The sequence below is a fragment of the Lynx canadensis genome, chromosome F1 (assembly GCF_007474595.2).
Source record: "Lynx canadensis isolate LIC74 chromosome F1, mLynCan4.pri.v2, whole genome shotgun sequence".
Classification (NCBI taxonomy): domain Eukaryota; kingdom Metazoa; phylum Chordata; class Mammalia; order Carnivora; family Felidae; genus Lynx; species Lynx canadensis.
In genome coordinates this window covers 11,879,424-11,901,025 of record NC_044319.2, presented here as the reverse complement: position 1 = coordinate 11,901,025, position 21,602 = coordinate 11,879,424, and the positions used below count along the sequence as shown (strand labels likewise).

The window sequence follows — 21,602 nt, the reverse complement described above, 5'->3', positions numbered from 1 at the left end:
GACAGTGGGATAATAATGAGTATAGAACAAATTAAAACAGTGATAAGATAACTTGTAGCCCAGGTCCCAATTCTGGTCAGGAGTCAGCTAAAAATATCTGAGACCCTGAAATCTAACCAACCAGAGGTTTTAGAGGATGGGATTCCCTTAGAGATTTAGCAAGTTTAAAAATCTTAGCAGTTTCGAATTCCAAGCGACGGGAAGTACCCATGTACAGCAAGAAGTGTTAGTGATGGCAGACTCTACCGTGGGTCCCAAGTAAATAACCTAATGCTATGCTATTATTGAGGACAACATGAGATAGAGTATCCAAAGACTTGCCCAGGCTCTAATAGCTCAGGCAGTGAACCTGGCAATTCTGCTGATGGTTCAAGAAAGATTTCCAATCATGTACTCATTCCAAGCCAGCAACTGAAGATCCTCCCAAATTGGGCCCCTTTACTGAAGTTCTTCTCTCCTGGGAGACCATAGCCTTGGGAACGCCCCCAACTGTTATCTTTTTATTCGGAGGGGTTGTCATCTGGATAATTATCTTCTTTCAGTTTTTTTTAGTGGGGGGACTCCTTTTAGTTCTATGATTAGTTCCTGTATGGTTATCCTTTAGTAATTAACTTAAGGACAGAAGAAAGGGAAGTTAGATATCCCAGGTGGCATTGCTTTGCCATTCTCCAGCTGTCTAGGCAAGCAGATGTCCAAGACTGTCCCCTGTAAGTGCAGACGAAAATGTGTCCTGTAGGGGTGCAAAGCATCTCTGCTTAGAACTGGTTATGGACTCAATTTATCAGTATAGAGGGCATGATAGGAGAAAACCAGGGATCTGTTTTATTTGAGCAGACGGAAGGAGGGTAGCTGTGTGTTTCACATCTTAGCTGAAAGAATCTTTTGTAAGAGGGGGGTCTTGCAGCTACGAGTGTCTGTTGGGGAACACTTGTTATTTGTGCCTTGGCATGTCTGCAAGAGCCAAATATAGGAGGCACTTTAGTGCTAAAGTGCCTGCTACGAGGATTGTTCCAAATATTTCATGGCCATGAGGCATTAGGAAGAGTCTCTTGTGAGATATACAGGCCTGGTCATGACTCTTGGGAAAGCTGTCTGTCTACCTCAGGTGCTATCTGCTTCTCACCCAGATTGTTGATTTTGAGTGGGTCTGGATATTTTTAGTTTGAGATCTCTTGTGGGTGGGGATGTCCAGTCAGGAGAGGATGCCCCCCCGCCTTTTTTTTTAAATAAGAACTGTGAACCCATGGGTCAACGCCTTTAAGTTTAGCAGCCTGGGGGTTAGTTAACAAATGCTTGATGTGGCCCTTCGCGGTGAGGTAGGAGGGCATCCTTGTGTAGGTGACATTTCCAGGAAGCAAATGTCCAGGTGGGAGATCATGATGTTGAAGATGTTTGTCACCCAGAAGTGTGCTGGGAAAAGATTGCTGTAGGAGCTCGGTATTAGTTTCAGGTACCTTGATAAGATCTTTGCAATAGATTAGTGGATTTCCTTTCAGTAGTAGGCCATTCTCATAGGTGTTCTGGTAATGATTTCAAAGGGAGACAATTAGTGTTTACCAAATAGAGTGGATCTGAGGTTAAATAAGTTGAAGGGGAGGGCTTTAGACCAAAGCAGACTGAAAGACTCAGTAAGATTTGCCAGTTGGGAGGTCTTAATTATTCCATTTGTTTGTTCTACAGTGGCAGAGTATTGGGGATGATATGTGCAATGAAAATATTGTAATATTGGCCAGATGTGGCAAATGGCCTATGAGATTTGTTTTGTGAAATAGCTCCCTCAGTCACCGTGAGGTTCCGAGGGTATGCCTCAGTTTGGACTTATTTTCTCCAATAATATTTACCGTGGAACTGAGGCCATAGTTCCATGACTAGGAAAGGCTCTTGCACAGTGAGAAAACATACAAGCCATTACTAGAACATATTTGTGTCCTTGAGATGGTGGCAGCTAGATAAAATTCAACTGCCATATTCAAAGGGCCCAGAGGGTAAGAGATGTCTCTGTCATCAGAAGGTAAGGGTTTAGAAGGCAGGATTTAGAGAATGATAGTTTGAAATGTTGACATTTGGGGGAGACAGCAAGAGGGTTTCATAAAAGGTTAATCTACTGGAGGACAGATGCTAAGTATAATGAGTATCATTCTCATTATAATGGCATTTGCAGTGGGGGTTGCTTATTTTTATGACATACATTTTATTTTTTATTTTTTAAAGTTTATTTATGTTGAGAGAGGTGGGAGAGGGAGAGGCAGAGAGAGAGGGAGAGAGAGAATCATAAGCAGGTAGGTGAAGCCTGACACGGGGCTCAATCTCAAGAACCATGACATCATGACCTGAGCCGAAATCAAGAGTCAGATGCTTAATTGACTTAGCCGCCCAGGTGCCCCTATGACATACATTTTATTTTTTATTTATTTAAAAAAATTTTTAATGTTTATTTATTTTTGAGAGAGAGAGCACAAGCAGGGGAGGGGCAGAGAGAGAGAGAGAAGGAGACACAGAATCTGAAGCAGGCTCCAGGCTCTGAACTGTCAGCACAGAACCTGACACAGGGCTCGAACTCACAAACTGTGAGACGCTTAACCAACTGAGCTACCCAGGCGCCCCTGTCATACATTTTAAAATGAAGACTGATAACATTGTATCAGGAAATAATCAGATTTCTAGGGATTTCACACAGTATTTGGAACACTGTACAGATTTACATAAAGAAAGTTTAATATTATTTCTTATTTGACAATGCTTCCCATGTGATTTAACATATCAAATAAACCTAATAGGTCCTACGGAATTTTCCAGATCAAAAAGACTTCATTTAGAAGTTGATTTTGGGGGAGTTTGTAAAAAATATCAAATGTTTGGACACTTGACCCAATAGGATAACAGAAAATTATAAAACAATACTTCATTATCCATTTACCTAAATTATCAGGGACAAATACAGAAGATTATAGTTAGCTACAACAGCCTTAGCTGGTCTTAACAGAGAAGAAGACTCAGCTTTCCCAAGTCATCAAAGACGTGATAAAGACAAAACATAGACTCTGTTTCCTAGGCAGATTACATTAAAAGTAAAGAAACTTTGGGTACAATCTCTTATGAAGGGCAGGCCAACAATCTGAGAAAATTTTGTCCTTTCAACAGAGAAAACCAAAATTTTGCACTAGTGTACTTTGGATGTCAAAACTGAAGTTTAAATACATTAATTTCAACCTTGGCCAGCTTGATTACACATGAAATTCCTTTTCCAAGACTTCTTTCCTATGAACCTTCTACAACTTTCTGTGTCTATTTTAGTTTGTCTCTTTTATTTCTCTTTCTGAAATAATCAGCTCTATGACAAAATCACTTTCATTTCCCTCAACAAAATTCATTTCTTCCCCATACCTTCTTTTAACCAAAAACACACACTCTACTTTTCCTCTCTTACTTTCCATATACAGTCATTTTCTTACATCCTTGTTGAATTTAGTAGCTTTACTTTCAAAAATACTAAATAGAATTTTTAACCCTTAGAATCTTAATTCCTAGTGAAAACTAAGAAACCATTGTGGACTGGCACATTTATAAATATGTTTCATCATTTCATCATTTTTATGTCACTTTTTTAAGTTTATTTATTTTGAGAGAGAGAGAGAGAGAGAGAGAGAGAACGAGGGAGGGACAGAAAGAGAGAGAATCCCAAGCAGGCTCCACACTGCCAGCATGGGGCCCGACAAGGAGCTTGAACTCCCAAACCCTGAGATCATGACCTGAGCTGAAGTCAAGAGTCAGACACGTAACCAACTGAGCCACCGAGGCGCCCCTCATCATTCCATAGTTTCTAGAAGTATAATCCCCTCCTAGTCATTTAAATTTTTTTGCATAGGTTTGTTTATTAAATAGACCTAAATATTATATATTTTTGTCTTTCTGTAAAAAAAATTTTAAAGCCAAAACTAAATAAATTTAGGTTTAGCAATCAATATTTCAGTATGTTATGCTATATATTTGAAATGATTTAGGTGGTTAGTGAACATTTGTTATCTAGTTTAATTCAGCATAAATTTTGATCTCCTTTAAATTTACTTAGATTGCTTGCTTTTAGTAATTATACTTGGATTAAAACACTAAACAGCTAATCATCATCTTAAGCTATTTCTTTTCTTGACAGATTTTGAAACAGAAATAGCATGAGCTTTTATGACTAGTAAACCCAGGTAGAACAAGTTGTGTATCTCCATTGCCTCATCGTGATGCTGATAACCCTGAAAACATTCCTGTTTTTACTAAAACCAGCAAACATAAACTTGCATTTTTTGCTTTTATTTTCTTACTTAAAGTTTTATTCAATTCCGTTAGTTAGCATACAGTGTAATATTAGTTTCAGGTATACAGTGGTAGAGATTTAACACTTCCATAAAACTTCCGGGCTCATCACAAGTCTACTCCTCAGTCTCCATCACCTGTATCACCCAGTTCTCCACTCACCTCCCCTCTGGTAACCAGCAGTTTGTTCTCCATTAAACTAGCATTTATTTTCAGGATTGTCTCAGATCATGTGAACTTGAGAAGATTTGGTTAGTGGTTTTGTATTTCGGGGAATTTTTGACTACTGAATTATGGAAGCACTTCATTGTTTTTATCCAATTAATGGACCTTTTTTCATAAATTAACTTTGACAGTGCCATCAAGCTAGAAAATGTCACATCAACGGTCACATACATATTAGACATAATGTACATATAGGTAGCTATAGACAGAAACCTTATGGTTTCATTTTAAAATTTATACCGTGATTCAGGCATGATTCAAGCTCTTCTCAAAAGAATAGCGGATCCGAATTGTGTTCTGGCAGATGAACTAACTTACGTTAGGTTAACTAACTAACCTAACGTAAGTTTAGTTAACCCAAGTTACCTGCTAAGTTAATCTGAGTTAACCGCTCAGATGACCAAAGTCTTTTACTAAGGATTTTATTTGTGTGCTGTGAAGATCCTTATAGAGCTGTCCCCGGAATTCTGGCAAGAAAATTGGAATGAGGAAGTGGAGGAGGGTACACAGATGGTACAGGGGGAAGGAGGAAGATGGCCCCAGAGGCAGGTCCTTGGTGCAAGAGGGCTGTTGCACGCCCAGAGGCAAAGCAGGAGGAAGGGAACGAGACGGTGCCTGAGACAGAGAGGACGGGTCTTTTAAAAGTTGTCTGTTTGCTTCAGTTAGTTTAGAAGTGGCATTTTGTAAAGACGAGATTTTTAAAATCCTGACTATGTTTGAACCCCCCAGGTACCACTGAAATAGGCATCCCATTTGGTTGTAAAAAGCCTTTTCCAATTGTGCACGGCAAGTAAACTAGCTGTAGGACATCAAAAGTTCCATTTTGACCAATGAAGTTTTAAATCATCTTGGGTAATTTGATCCAATGGGGCAAAAATTCACAGCAAGAAAGACCATATTCCTTAACATAAATACTGCAGGAGTTACAATAAGGGGCTGAATATTAGAAGCTCCTTAGAAAAATTATTTCCAGAGCGCCTGGGTGGCTCACCTCAGTTGGGTAGGCCGACTACGGCTTAGGTCGTGATCTCGCGGTCTGTGAGTTCGAGCCCCGCGTCGGGCTCTGTGCTGACAGCTCAGAGCCTGAAGCCTGCTTCGGATTCTGTGCCTCCCTCTCTTTCTGCCCCTTCCCTGCTTGGTCTCTGTCTCTCTCTCTCTCAAAAATAATAAACATTAAAAAAAATTAAAAAAAAATTATTTCCCATAATGAGTACTTACCAAGAACCTGAAACCCAAATATTCCATTCAGAATGAGTGAAGATGGAATCCTCCCCTCAAAAATGAGTGAGGACAAAGCAAGCAACAGAGGACATCCATTAAAGGCCTGAACCTTGACCAAGATGGGAGGTTCGGACCAAGAGGATTTTCACTGTGACTTGAAGCCACCAAGGATATGTAGGAGTGCAATGGACTCTTGGTAACCTGACTCAAATCCACGGCAACACTGGAGACAGAGGTCGGGTACTTGAGATCCTACCACTATGCCCAGTAATGTTGATGAAGAAGAGGCTGTGAGCAACCGAGCGTTTATTTGGAGTTTTTGGGGATTGCAATCCGGGAAACACAGGTCACCAAATTGACAGTGCTTTGAATTAGGAGTGGGGAGTGCAGGCTTATAATGACAAAACCCACAGGTCTGTAACTTGTTTTGAAAAGAATTATGATTGGTGGGGGCAGAGTTTAAACTGTCTATATACACATGACTATTTAGCTCACAGGTGTTACATATTCTCTATTTCAGTCCAAAGTAGAAGGAGGAGTTCTGGTTGTCAATTGGCAAGAGTCAGAAGTTCCCATTGTTCTGAGAACTGAGACTGCAGGGAGAGACCTGCATTGGTCCTACTTCCTCAAGCCCTTTCCACTCCATTCTGAGTGACTCTCTTAGCAATGCTTACTTCATTTGGGATCTTTTTTCATAGCTCTTGAATAAAACTGTGTTTTATAATGAAAACTCCAGGTAGTAAAACTGGTGAATTTCTCTAAATGACTTAAATCAGTGCCCCAGTTCTCTGTTTACTGGATACCTGATGATATTAAGCCGAACCAGAAAATACCTGACTGTAAAGGCCAAACTTCAGCAGGATCACAGGTAAAATAGAATTTTACAATTAGAAGAATCCCTAAAGAGCCTTTTACGGATAAGAAATCTATAGTCTAGCAGTTTAATTACATTACCAAAATCATTCAACTTGTTTAGAGCAAAATAGGCATCAAAATCTATTTTCTTGGTGTCTATTGAGAATGGTAGGAATTATGTAGGAAATGATCAAGGAATTTCTGGTGTTTCATAAGGAGCCCATATTAGCAGAAAAAGGTGACAAACAAAGTTAGTAAGGGTTTTATAACCTATAGAATGCTCAGGCAGAATCTGAAAAAATGCATACTAAATAAAGTTTAGCTTGCTTGGCCACTAATATCTGAACTGTAACTCGCAGACTTAGTTTGCTTGGTTTATAGCAGTACTTAAAAGGATCTGCTAACGCCAAACTTGATGACAATACAAAATAACATTTGAGAATGAACTATAATAATGTTTGCTGTACACACAAATGTGTAAGTGCATTTGTATATTTCTACAAATGTTATATGAGAGGTTTTATAGAATTTCAGTGTCTTTTCACTACTGGACTGAGTAATCTTGAACTGGTGTGACTCAGAAATAGTTTTGTTTTTATTTTGATCCTCTTTTCTTGGTGCTGAGATGCACTTTTCTCATGTCAGGATCCTCAGAACTAAATTTCCCTTGGTTTATGCACTTGCTCAAGGCATGGTCTTTATTACTTATATGCTTGCTCAAGACTGTATGGAAATGCTAAGGCTTTTTCATATTTTTTAGTTGGTTTCAGGGGAAGGCTTTCCTTGTTTATACCCAACAAAATATTTGCTGAGTTGAGCTGCTCTACTGTATCTATTCTAAGTGCATCATTTCATTGTTTTCTTTGGCAACTGCATTATCTGTACTTCGGCTGATATCTTCTGTGTAATATCTAAAAGTTCCTCCAGAAAGATAATCATCTTACCATACTGTTTGTATTGATGCAAGACATCATCAACTGAGAAAGAGACAGAACTGAAACAAAACAAAAGCACTTATTATTTCAGGTCTCAGAATTGCAATTGGGGAGTAGAGATTTGGGTAGCAACCCAAATTATGTCCACTAGGGCACAAAAGTCAAGCGTTTTAGAGGCAAAAAAAGAATGCTTCTTTACGTTATTTACAAAGAATTTGTTTGGCGTTGACAGCAGAAAACTAATCTTGGCTACACATAATTGGTGGCTAAGGCTATTGCTGAGAAAAAGTCTGTTACTGTAGCAGGTTGCGGGTACTGGTAGAATCCTTGTTATATTGGTAGTTTGGCCCAATTCAAAAGTTTATGATTATACCCAGTGAGGACTTGCATAAGGCCCACATCCTAATGGCCCCTGACTCCATTTTAAAATTCCTTGACATAAGGTGAATCCATTTTATTTCACCTTTTACATTACCCAAGGTCCTTCTTGTAAAAAGAAACTTACAAATAAATGTAAATTTTAATCTGTGATAAATTCACCTTTTATATAAGCATTTTTTAGAGCTTAGAAAATAGTATATAGGTATTTCAAATAGAAATCTTCAGTCTTTATTCACATATATGCAAAATATGTTATTAAATTTTTTTTAATGTTTGAGAGAAAGAGACACAGAATGCAGGGGAGGGGTGTGGGGAGGGAATGTTAGGGGCAGAGAGAGAGGGAGACACAGAATCTGAAGCAGGCTCCAGGCTCTAAGCTGTCAACACAGAGCCCAATGTGGGGCTTGAACTCATGAACCGTGAGATCATGACCTGAAGCCAAAGTCGGATGCTCAACTGACAGAGCCCACCCTATGTACGTATTTTTAAAAGGCGAGTATCACCAGGATTCTGTCACAAAATTATACACACCTTTCCAGTATATCGGTATTTTAAAAGGCATTCTGTGCTGTCTATTGGATAGGATATTTTCTTTCCTTCTTACATTTGTTCAATCAAAAGGAATTAGAAAGACTTGCTATATTGTTAAAATGTAAAGAAAGAACTCTGAATTCCACCATTTGAAGAAAATTAAAGCATAGATTATATAATTCAGTTCATTAAGTGATAAAATTTAGTATTGGGAGAGACTTGAGAGCTCATTAATTTCACTCCATCTTGTAGAGGAGAATACAGAGTTAAGTGGTTTGACCAAATCGACATAGTATGATCGCAGCCTGCTTGCTACTCAGATCTCCTAACTTTAGCTCAGTACAATTTTCACTATGATATGTTCCTGACATGCTCCTCTTTGCTCCTAGTGACTATTTTATAGCTCTACACAACTGGTTTAAGTACCCCTCCTCAAGTTTAAGAAACTTCCTTTTATAACATTCATTGAATAATTCATATAAAAAATTCATTTTGTTCCTGTATTAACTGTCTAAATATTGTTCTGATAACAAAAAATGTTACTTTGTGAATATATATTAGTTGAAAAATATTTTTAAACAGTGTAATAAAAAATTTCAAACACACGGGGCGCCTGGGTGGCTCAGTCGGTTAAGCGTCCGACTTCAGCCCGGGTCACGATCTTGCGGTCCATGAGTTCGAGTCCCGCGTCGGGCTCTGGGTTGATGGCTCGGAGCCTGGAGCCTGCTTCCGATTCTGTGTCTCCCTCTCTCTCTGCCCCTCCCCCGTTCATGCTCTGTCTCTCTCTGTCTCAAAAATAAATAAACATTAAAAAAAAAATTAAAAAAAAAATTTCAAACACATATGAAGGTAACGGTTAATCTCTGTGTCCCCATCACCCAGATTTGAAAGTCATTGAGATTTTGGCATATTTGCTTCATCTCCTTTGTTTCTTGGCTGATGTATGTTTAAAGCAAGTCCTAGGTAGAGCATTATTGCTCACTTGTACATTTAATATATATTTCTAAATGACGATGTTAGCCTTCTCTTTCATGACCACAATGTCATTTATCACAATTAACAAATTTAACAATAATGTAAAAATGTTTCAAACATTTATGATGCTCCTGTAGACACCATATAGTGCTTCTAGAGTGTGGTGGCCTTTTTTTTTTCTTTGGCAAAGCTACAATTTGAGGGGTTTAATTCCAAAGTAAACCAGGAAATGAAGGAGAGATTCAAGGAATTTCTGAACAGCATGCATACATATATTGTACATCTATGTAATTGTAGAATTTATCTCTCCAATTTCATTTATCTGATAAACCTTAATTTTATTCCTAAGCAAATTAGAGTCCCCTATTTTTTTTTTGTTTGTTTTATGGAGAAGCCCAATTTTCCAATGGAAAGTTTAGCAGAGAATGCTAATTTCAGATCTCAAAATATATCTCCCTACTCTGATAACTCATATACAATTTTATTAGTTTTTCATGAATGTCTTTTGATCACTCTTTCCACCAGGAAGAACAACGAAAAATAGAAGAAAAAAGAAAAGAAAAAGAGAATGACATGGTATTAAAGCATGGTTGCAAAAGAAAAGAGAGCAGGTCATAGAAATGAGGAGAATTCAGCGAGCAAAGCAAATCGAAGACATGAATAGCAGAGTAAGTAAATCTTCTCTATGAAATGTAAGTTGATACAGATATGAAAGCTGAATTACAGGAAGAAATGAGAATATCAGAATAAGAAACTATGGAAAAAGTAGGAAAAGTGGTCCAAGAGCAACCCTTGCAAAAAGATGCAACATACAGATGACTTTACAATTAAATTCTAAGAAGCCTGTGAAAATCAATGAGTCCTATTTTATTCAGACTTTTATAGCATAGGAAATGGAAAACTACCAATATGTTTTTCAGGATATTATAACTTTGCTATTCAAATAGGACAAAGATAGCATACACGTGCATACACACACGCACATGCACACACACACACACACACACACACACACACACAAACTCTACAGAATGGGTCTACTTAAGACAGACATATGGCGTGTCTGGGTGGCTCAGTCGGTTAAGCACCGGATTCTTGATTTGAGCTCGGGTATGATCTCACGGTTCATGGGATGGAGCCCCGTGTTCTCTCTCTCTGCCTCTCTCTTTGCCCTTCCCATGCTTGTGCTGTCTCTCAAAATAAATAAATAAACATATAAAAAACAATAGGGACGCCCGGGTGGCTCAATCAGTTGAGCGTCCGACTTTGGTTCAGGTCATGATCCTACAGTTCGTGAGTTCGAGCCCTGTGTCGGGCCCTGTGCTGACAGCTCATAGCCTGGAACTTGCTTCAGATTCTGTGTCTCCCTCTCTCTCTCTGCCCATCCCCACTCATGCTCTGTCTCTCTGTCTCTTAAAAATAAATAAAACATTAAAAATTAAAAAAAAAAACAATAGACATATAGACAGATGGAGGAAAGACGAATACCGTTTGCTTTCACACATAATGTAGAATCTGAAAAACAAAACAAATGAGCGAACAAAAAGAGTCAGACCTACAAATACAGAGAACAAAATGGTGGTTGCCAGCGCTGGGAGGTGAGGGTAGGGGGATGGGCAAAATGGGTGAAGGGGAATGGGAAGTACAGGCTTCCTGTTACGGAATGAATAAGTCATGGCAAGAAAAGGGTCGGCATGAGGAATCCAGTACAGGATATTGTAATAGTGTTGTGTGGTAACAGATGGTGGCTACGCTTGTGGTGAGCCTAAGAGAGGGTGAGTCACTATGTTACCCACCCGAAAAGTAATGTGACATTATCGTGTGTCACCTATACTCAAAAAAAAAAATTTTTTTTAAAGAATAGATACATCTAAATCTTACATGAAAGCTAACAAGACACCAAATTATTTAGTTTTTAAAAAATTTGAAACATTACAGGAAACCAAAGACAAAGCAAAAAACCGTCCCTACCCCTACCAATTTTTCTAAAAAGCATAGAAATAAAAATTGAAAATTCAGTCCTGTGCCCTCCCCTGACTCATCTCCTAGTGATACGCACTTTTAGAATGTGTGCAAGTCTTCCAAGTCTTAGTTATATTTACAGTCTCACAAATCAAAATTTTATGATACACTTTGCTTTTTTTCCATTTAAGTCTTCAGAGACTATTTCTAGGTCATTACATTTAGATATTTCTTTCAAGTAGCTGCATAGTATTCTGTTCAGAGATAATTTATTAAATCCTCATTGTGGGTATTCAGCTCGGCTCCGATATCGTTCTATTCACTAACAATGCTGTAGTGAACATGTTCGTTCTGTAGGAGAGTTTCTGAAGAGTGGAATCTATGACTCACTGGGTGTCCAGAGTGAAATTTTTAGTTAAATGTGCAAAAATTAACCTCCCGAAAGGTTGTATCAATTGATAGTCCCTCCAACAGTGTGTAAGAGCGAATATTTACCACACCCTGACTAACACTTTATGTGGTTTATCTTCTTAATTTTTCTTCATGAGGTACATATGACCGTGTGTATATTCTGTGAATTTTCTGTTTATAGTCTTGACTGAATTATTATACCTGAATGAAGGGGGCAAGAGCAGATGTGGGGAGAGCAATTGAAAAGCAGATGTATTTGTAGATGAGGGAGAAAGGATAGTGACTTGGGCTAGAATTGTAACAGGAGAGGGGGAGAGAGGGAGGGGGAGAAAGAGAGGGAGAGAGATATGAGTCATTTAAGATGTTCTGAAATACTGACTGGAGGAATTTTGTAATGAATTAGATATGTGTGTGAGGGAGAATGAGGTGCAAAGAGAATATACCAGTTTTCTCTTCTGAGGAGCTCGGTGGATGATGGGCCACTCACTGGAGCAGTAGAGAGTAACACACTGGTGGAGGAAACGGCTATTTCATTTTTTCACTTGTTGAGTTTGAGGTCCCTATGAAACATCCAGTGAAGCTGTTGAAACGTGACTGAGAGGATATATTTTATGGCTAGCGTGGAGAATGAGAAGATCAGTGATTTCAAAGACTAATGGCCGCCCTCCATCCCCAGTTTGTGGGGATGTGGCTGTGGCTGTAGGACTGGGTGTCAAGGGCCCTGGAGAAAGGCCTAGAAGATGAGAAAATGAAAACTCTGTGAGGCTGGATGTTGAATGACCAGAGGTCGTGAAATTAAGGGAGCCAAATGGTGTAAATGTCAGATGAGTGTGGCTTTACTTAGAAGAGTAGAGGCATAGAGCTCTGAAGAGTATGAAGGAGTGTGTCCTAACTTCTGCACCTGACCTGTGAAGTACTTGAAGTTCGGCAGGAAATGCAGAGTCTAGGTTTAAGTCCAGAGCCCTTTCGGTATCTTGTGAGAATGGACATGTTTAGGAGTTTTTATATCTTTGAATGGGAATTACAAGGGAGAAACTAGGGAAGTTTTTGAGGGAAGCGGGGAATTCAGGCTTGGGAGGGGAGAGGCACAGCACGTTGCTGTAATGTTGAAAAGTATTGCGGACAAGAGGAGCGTACGTTTCAGTGACCAAGAAAAACACAGCTGTGAGTGCACCGCCTGCAGTTTCCCAGGGGATGGTGGACCCTCAGGCTTCATGCACTCAGCCCAACATAATATTTTTATAGGGTATTTATAAAAATAAACATACGCTTCAGTGTTCTATTGTGTCCTACTTGGGAAAATAGAAACTTCGAACTGGGGGTGCCTGGGTGGCTCAGTCAGTTAAGCGTCCAAATTCAAAGTGACAAAATTCACAAAAGTTCTTGAGAATACGATTCATTTATGATATGGTTTCTCATTAAAGTTAATCTTTGAGACAGACTTCAAATCAAGAAAAAAAAACTCCGACGGGAAATACATAACCATGATGCCTTTTAACATGAACATTTTTGAAATAAATTACGTTCAGCCATAGTTCATGTTTTTAAAGAATACAATTCAGAGCTTCTTTTTAAAGAAAAATATTATTATTTATTTATTTATTTATTTATTTATTTAATTAATTATTTATTTGGAGAGAGAAAGAGAGGGAGAGCAAGCATGAGTGGGGAGGGGCAGAGAGAGGGAGAGAGAATCCCCAGAATAGATTGTGTCCGTTATGCTTAGAAACCTCCAGTGGCTTCTCGTCTCAAAATAAAACCTGCCTAGTGTTCCTGCCGTCGCCTACCATAGCCTTCTTTCACTTTGGTCTCCTACCTCTTTCCAGCCACTTTGCCATAGCTTCACTTTCACTTCTTTGCTGTTTATTGAGCATACCAAACACAGTCTCTTCTCAGATCGTTCGCTCTTCCTGTTACCACTGCTTGAAATACCCTTCCTCCAGACAGCCAATAACTTACCCCCCCTCTTTCTGTCTACATACCATCTTTCTCCTCACCTCCCCCATATTTCTCTCTCTCCTCACCATACTTCTCTTTTGAATCTGACCTATCAATCGATCGATCATCTGTTTTCATCTCCTCATCTAGAGTAACACTGCCTGGTACAACTTTCTGTGATGATGGGAATGCTGTTTGTGCCGTCCAGTAAAGTAGCCACTAGCCACAACATGGCTATTAAGCGCTTGAAATGTAGCTAATGTGAGTGAAGTACTGAATTTTAAATTTTAAGTAGCTGCGTGTGACGAGGACCACCGTGTCGTACAATCACAGAATACGGAAGAGGGGGAACCTCGTTTTTTTCACCGATGCAGCCCCGTACCAGTGTGCCTGTATATACTGTATGTGGTAGACAGCTGTAAGTGCTGAATGAATAAATGAACAGAGATACCAGTAAATCCTGGTCACCTCTGAATCCTTGACTCTCTTGATCTCGAATTCCAGCATGAACCCTTTTTAGTCATCTCCAGCCCTTCCCAGGCTTCTAGGTGTTCAGCAATGATCCTTAGGTCCATGGGTCCTCTTCACAAACTTCAGCATTGCAAAATCAAAGATCCTAGGTTACATAAATTATATAAATTAAAATGGAACCTACTTGGCAATGGGAGTGAAAGATAAAGGAAAATGCAAGAATGAAAGAAGTGTATGCTCTGTATCATAGAGCTCATGTTCGGGGAAAGTATTAAATGAATACATAAAGGAAAGGTCCTTTGCGTTTTAGCCAGGCATCCATAGGATGAGACGTGCTTTCCCCTCACGCCACATCTGTCCCTTTGCTTTCTTTATTCTCTCACAGAAGAGCTCTTTCAACTGTGAAAATTCCCTGAAGATAGGATCCATCATGAAGTTTGAGGAACTGTATATACAATAAGCTACTCCCACTGGCTTTTACTTATGACAAAATCATCACGGCTGTTATCCTGATGAGAAAATTCTTATGGTTGCAAATCCTTATGGCCGCCCTCCATAAGAGTAGTTACAGTTTGGAGATGAGCTTGGTAGTTAGATGCTCTTAAAAGTTAAAAACAAAGAATTTAAAAGAAAGGATGAATAACAGAAGTGTCAGATCATTAGTTTTTCCAACTGCATTCCAGGGAGCTCCTTTAGGAATTGCTGCAAAGACCTCAACTCCACTCATATTGCCTATCCCAATCTTTCTTCACCCTGTTTTATTTTTTGTGCCATTGTGAAAAATTACTTACTTGTCAAAAGGCTCTCATCATTGAAAAGTTTGCAATCACTGCATTTAAACCTTCTTCATTTATTGCTTACCTCAATAAGACTTTTGAAAGGCGCTGGATGGCAATGAATACAGTGTTGGGTTTTCTGACTGGGCAATCAGTGGTGCGAGTCAAAGGCGATATATTTTGTTTGGATGCTAGGAGTGCAGGTAGTGAGGTTGGCATTATTAAGAAAAATTGATGAGTGGAACACATTCTTGTAGGGTCCTATAGTCAGGGCCTCAAAAAGCTGTTTTGGTGTATTGAAAATTAAATAAAGCTTGTTTTTGTAATCAGCAGGAAAACAGAGATCCACAACAAGCTTTTCGATTATGGCTTAAAAAAAAGCACGAAGAGCAGCTGAGAGAAAGAAAGACAGAAGAACTACGAAAGCAGGAGGAATGTTTATTCTTCCTTAAAGGGACCGAAGGCCGCGAAAGGGCCTTTAAACAGTAAGTCACAGGCAGGGCATGCTTCCCCTTTTCTCACAGTCATTGTAGAGAGTTATATCGTCAAGAAAGCTTGGAAAAAAAATACCACAAAATATTTTATTGCTTATATTACATATCTATTCAGTTTTAAGTCCACGCTTCTAAAACCTGAGAAAATTCTTTAGCTCCATACTATGCATTGTATCTATATACCATTCTTTCTTTCTTCAAGGTATTTTCTATTTTTTTTATGTTTATTTATTTTTGGAGATGGGGGAGGGGCAGAGAGTGAGGGAGACAGAATCCCTAGTAGCTTCTGGGCTGTCAGCACAGAGCTCCATGTGGGGCTCAATCTCACGAATCGTGAGATCATGACCTGAGCTGATACCAAGAGTGTGACGCTTAACTGACTGAGCCACCCAGGCGCCCCTCTTCAAGATATTTTCAATACCAAAATTATTTTATATTTCACCAGTCTGATAACCTTTGATAGCCTGCCATTTATTTTATTTATTTTGTTCACTTCTTAGAGAAATGGACCAAAGACTGTTTACAGCTTCTCTTATACACTCCTCAGAAAAACTGAATAAAGAGTTGCATTTCCCAAGAAATATTTTTATGTAGAAAGACAGGCTGAGGAGGAAGATCTGTACAAACCAAATGGAAAAAGAGATTTTGGACACATACTTTCAAGGCAAACCTGATCTTTTCAGTTACCTGGTGGATACTTTGTATTACCTGACTAATTGTGAGGAAACAGACCTGGTTTCAGAATTTTGCCAGCAGGCCTTGGGAGAGGGAATGAGTCCAGTTGTTTGAAGTTCCTTTCTTTCCTGTCTTTTTTGCTGTCTCTGTCTTTGTTTCTGTGCTTCTTTCTTCCTTTCCTTTTTTTTTTTTAACATATAATTATCATAACAGAAGCAGTAAATGTACATTGTGGAAATGGAGGCAGAAAAGTCACATTTTCATCACCCAGAGATCACTGTTAGTACCTTAGTGCATATCTTTTCTCTATACATACATTTATAATTTCAAAATATAAATTGAATCATACTGGTTATACTGTTCTGTAATCTGCTTATTTTTATTGACGATCTCATCTAATACCCAGTCCAGAATCCTATTTTTTTCCCAATTGACCCCTAAATGACTACAGTTAATTTGCTCAAAGTAGTGTCTAATTCAGGACCACACAACCTTGGCTTAGATGCTTAAGTCTATTCAGTTCTGACACAGTTATTTCGTTGTTTAGGGTTATTTCTGAAAACAAGTGTGTATACACACACATACCACATATATACTTTCATATGTGTGTATACAGTTATTGGGGGTTATTTTAACCTAAGTAAGGTTATAGATTCAGATTGGTTAGAAATGTGGACTCTTCTTCACCATAGAGCACATTAATGTCTACCAAGAACGAGGTAACCTTCTTTCTTTCTTTCTTTTCTTTCTTTCTTCTTTTCTTTCTTGTTTCTTTCTTCTTGTTCTTATCTTCTTTTCTTTCTTTTTCTTTCTTTCTGTCTGTTGTCTGCCTTTTCTTTCTTTTCTTTCTTTTTTTTTTTTTAACTTAAATTTTAGTTAACATTCGATGCAGTATTGGTTTCAGGAGTAGAATTCAGTGATTCATCATTTACATACAACACCCAGTGCTCACTGCAAGTGGTAAGGCAATATTTCTGTATGTTGGTATTCTTAACCTAACTGAGCCATGTTTTAGAATACAGCTAGTTGCAAAAAATAAGTTATTTGGAATCTATCAAATACTTGATTGCTTAGAAAATCATATTAAAAAAAAGAATAGGGACCTTTATCACATGTGAAATATTATATTTATTACTAAAAACCCAGTTTTTTTAGCTGGCAGTTTCATTGTAAGAGAAACTTAAAGTATTTGATTGCAAATGTGACTGTGCTTCCTTGTGTGATCATAGGGGATAAGTCTGAAATTTTCAGTTAGTACTTTAATAATTTTTGTTGTGACTATAGCATTTCAATGTAAAGAACTCAATTTCCTTGAATAGCCTGCAGTAGTAACTTTACAGCAAAAGAGAGGTGTATACTCACCAGTTCTGATCATATCTTTTTCTACAGATGGCTACGAAGGAAACGGATCGAAAACTAGCAGAGCAACAAGCTGTCAGAGAAAGAACTAGACAGCTCCGACTAGAAGCAAAGCATTCTAAACAATTGCAGAGCCACCTACATATGTCAGAAGCCAAAGCTTTTCGTTTTACTGATCATTACAATTGAAAGTATCTTAAATACTTCATTTGGAAGCTGCTACCCTCAGAATTTTGTATATCATTTCTAATGGCCTGTGTGCTTTGGTCATACTCGAAATTATGGAAATGCTATTTATCTTTTGGTGATACTGACAGTGAATTTATCTTTTTTTTTAACACTAAACAAAATAAATTTCTTCCCTCGCATTGCTGTATTGTGTTATACCGTAGTCCGTGCAACAAATTGGACAACGAATGAACGCTTTACTTGTAATTTATTGGCAAACTTAAGGACAAAGAGTGTAGGTACATGAAATAACCTACTTTACTTGTAAAGTAAAGTAGGTTCCTTTACTTGTAATTTATTCCTTTACTTGTAAATTATTGGCATTTCTAGCCTTTACTTGTGAATTCCTTTACTTGTAATTCCTTTACTTGTAATTTATTGGCATTTCTAGCTGGAAAGAACATAAGAAAGGGACAAATTTCTGTTCTTGGTCTCTCTTATTATTAAAAAAAGATGGCAATAGAACATTTCATAAAGCTGTAGTGACCTCTTAAACAAGCCTGGTTCAAGGCCTTAAACAAAATCCTGCCTATGACAACTTTGAGTTTGAATAGCTGTGGCAAAAGCTGAGGAATAGGGTGGGCTTACTTCCTCATGTTCTTTACAAAATGAAGATAGTAATTATGCATCCAATTTTGGTATGTTACAAACTTAGCTGGCTCTTATTTAGAGTTTATGGTGTACATGGTATTGTTGGAGATGCTTTACGTAAATCATTTGCTTTAATCCTTGTAACAACCCTACTGGTCTTGTTTTGCAGATGAGGAAACTAAAGTATAGAGGGGAGCAGTTTGCTCACAGGCTGTGATCTGCATGACTGCAAAATCTTTTCTCTGAGGCATGTTATAAAGTTTACATACCTTGGTAGATATGGTGAAATATTTAAGACTATACAGGAATCTGACATGTGGAGGAACAGTACTCAATACGCGTAAGAGCATTTAAAGGGTGGAGGCCAAAGGCACCCATACAAGTGTGATTGGAGACTGGAGAATCAGTGTAGTTCTGTTAAAGCTTCAAAGGACACGGCTCTCGTCAACTGGGTATTCGTACTTTAATCACTCGACCCTAAATGAGAAAACACAGAATCACTGAATCCTGTCTCAACTTCTTACGGCACTTTCAGCATACACCAGATAATTTAAAATTCCGTTAGAACTAGTTTGGGTTGCTTACAGTTATCGTTAATGATACAAAGCAACTTAACATTTGAATATTCCACAACAGTTTTACAAAAAAGGCTGTTGGAATTTTGATAGAGATCACAGTGAACCTATAGATTGTTTTGGGTAGTACTGTCATTTTAATAAAATTACCTTCCAACCCAGAATAGCACAGATGTCTTTTCATTTAGTGCAGCAACATTGCTGCAGTTTTCATCGTACGAGTCTTTCACCTTCTTGGTTGAATTTATTTACAGATATTTTATTCTTTTGGATTCCACTGCAAATGGAATTGTCTTCTTAATTTGCTTTTGAGTTGTATATTCAAAAACAAACAAATGAATTTTTGCATTGATACACTGTGAAATGTTGCTGAATTTATCAGCACTAGAGTTTTGGTAGATTTCTTGGAATTTTCTACATATGGGATAATATCACCTGTGAATAGAGATAGTTTTACTTCTTCCTTTCCAAATTGGATTCCTTTTCTTTTTCGTGACTGATTACTTTGGCTAAGACTTCCAGTATAGTGTAGAATAGTGGTGATAAAAGTGGGCATCCTTGTCTTGTTCTTGATCTTAAAAGGAAAGGTTTTAGTCATTCACTATTGAGTATGATGTTAGCTGTGGGGTTTTCCATAAATGCTTATAAAGTTGAAGTTCGTACCACTCTATTCTACTTATTCCTATTCTTTGGTCCCTATTTTTCTGAGTGCTTTTATCATAAAAGGGTGTTGGATTTTATCAAAACCTCTTTCTGCATCAAGTGAAATCATCATGTAGTTTTTCCCTTTTGTCCTCTTATATATGTGTGTATATCCTATATGTATGATATACACATTGTGTGTGTGTATGATATATACTACTTTGGTTGATTTTCTTATGTTGAACTACCCTTGCATTCCTGAGATAAATACCACTTGGTCATGGTATATAATCCCTTTACTGTGCTGTTGTAGTCTGCTGGGAATTTGTTGAGGAACTTTTTCATCTATATTCATAAGAACATATGGCGTTGGAAAGTTTTTTTTTTTTTTTTTTTTTTTTTTTTTACCGATTTAATCTGTTATAGGCCTGTTCACATTTTCTATTTCTTCTTGTGTCAGTTTTGGTAATTTGTGTGTTTCTAGGGATTTGTCCACTTTCCTCTAGTTTATTTAAATGTTGAAGTACTATTACTCCTTTTTGTTTGTTTTACTTATTTGAGGTTGGTAATAACTCCCGCACTTTCATTTCTGATTTTAGTTATTTGCATCTTCTTTTTTTCTTAGTCTGGCTGTAGGTTTGTCAATTTTGTGGGTCTTTTCAAAGAACCAATTTTCTATTTCCTTGATACTGTTTTTATGTTCTCTATTTTATCTCTGCTCTAGTTTTGATTTCCTTCGTTCTGCTAGCTTTGGACTTAAGTTTGCTCTTTTTTTTCTAGGTCCTTAGGTGTGATGTTAGGTTGTCGATTTGAGGTCATTTTCTTTTTCTTTTGTTTAGCTCAATTAATTGTTATCTTTGTTACTATTCTTGACATTCTTAAACCAACCATTGCAGAAGTGTGCTATTGGCTTGTGGTTATGAGTATATGCACAATTTTTTGTGTGTGTGATAAAATATATATAACAAAGCTTACCATTTTGGCCATCTTTAAAATGTATAATTCAGGGGCATTAAGTATATTCATATTGTACAACCATCATGACTTGCCATCTTCAGGATTTTTCATCATCCCAGCAGACTCTGTAATAATTAAAAACTCCCTGTTCTGCCTTCCCTTGACTCCCCATAACCACTTCTGTCACTATGAATTTATTTCATGTACCTACACTCTTTGTCCTTTTATTTCACTTAGTGTAACGTATTAAAGGTTCATTTATGCTGTAGCATATACCAGATTTTCAGTCCTTTTTAAGACTAATATTCCACTGCACATATATACCACATTTTGCTTATCAATGGATAATCGAATGGATAAGGATGAATGCATCCATCAAAGGACACCTATGTTACTTTCACCTTCCTTTTGGCTACACAAATAATGCTGCTGTGAACACTGGTATACAACTATTTGGGTCCTTGCTTTCAATTCTTTTGGGTGTTTACCTACAAGTGAATTGCTGGATCATATGGTAATTCTATGTTTGATTTTTTTGTTTTAATTTTATTTTAGAAAGAGAACATGAGCTGGAGAGGGGCAGAGGGAGAGAGAATCCCAAGCAGAGCTCGGGATTCTTGATGCAGGGCTCCATTCCACGACCTGAACCGAAATCAGGAGTCTGATGCTCAACCGACTGAGCCACCTAGGTGCCCGTGTTTAATTTTTTGAGGAACTAGCAAAGTCTTCAACAGTGGTTGCACCATTTTACATTCTCACCAGTAACGTACAAGGGTTCTAATTTCTCCACATCTTTGTCAATGCTTATTTTCCTTCTTTGATAAGTGGCCATTGTAATGGGCATGAAGTGAAACTGATTAATGATGTTGAGAATCTTTTGATATGTTATTGGCATTTTGTACATCTTTATTTAGGAAATGTGTCTTCATGTCCTTTGCCCATTTTTTAATTAGGTTGTTTGTTTTTTGGTTGCTGAGTTGTAGACCTTTATTCTGGACACTAGACCCTTATTAGCTATATGATTTGCAAATATTTTCTTTGGTTCTGTAGGTTGCCTTTTCATTTTGTGGATACTGTCCTTTGATTAAAAAGTTT

At 37.8% G+C, this 21,602-nt stretch overlaps 2 protein-coding genes across 2 annotated transcripts in view; one reads left to right on the top strand and one right to left on the bottom strand.

The window, feature by feature from the left end:
* CCDC181 (coiled-coil domain containing 181) overlaps positions 1-17,723 on the top strand; it is a 28,109-nt gene extending 10,386 nt beyond the window's left edge. The window contains 5 exon segments of the mRNA XM_032591873.1: positions 9,954-10,005; positions 10,008-10,096; positions 15,320-15,471; positions 17,545-17,564; positions 17,567-17,723. Coding sequence (XP_032447764.1) covers positions 9,954-10,005; positions 10,008-10,096; positions 15,320-15,471; positions 17,545-17,564; positions 17,567-17,703 — 450 coding nt within the window. The 3' untranslated portion in view covers positions 17,704-17,723.
* Positions 17,724-17,933: 210 nt separating this feature from the next.
* The window catches only part of BLZF1 (basic leucine zipper nuclear factor 1), a 33,127-nt gene continuing 29,458 nt past the window's right edge, over positions 17,934-21,602 (bottom strand). Inside the window, exon 8 of the transcript XR_003965971.1 lies at positions 17,934-18,810. The gene's annotated coding sequence lies outside the window, so the exon portion shown is untranslated. The remainder of the gene's footprint in view (positions 18,811-21,602) is intronic.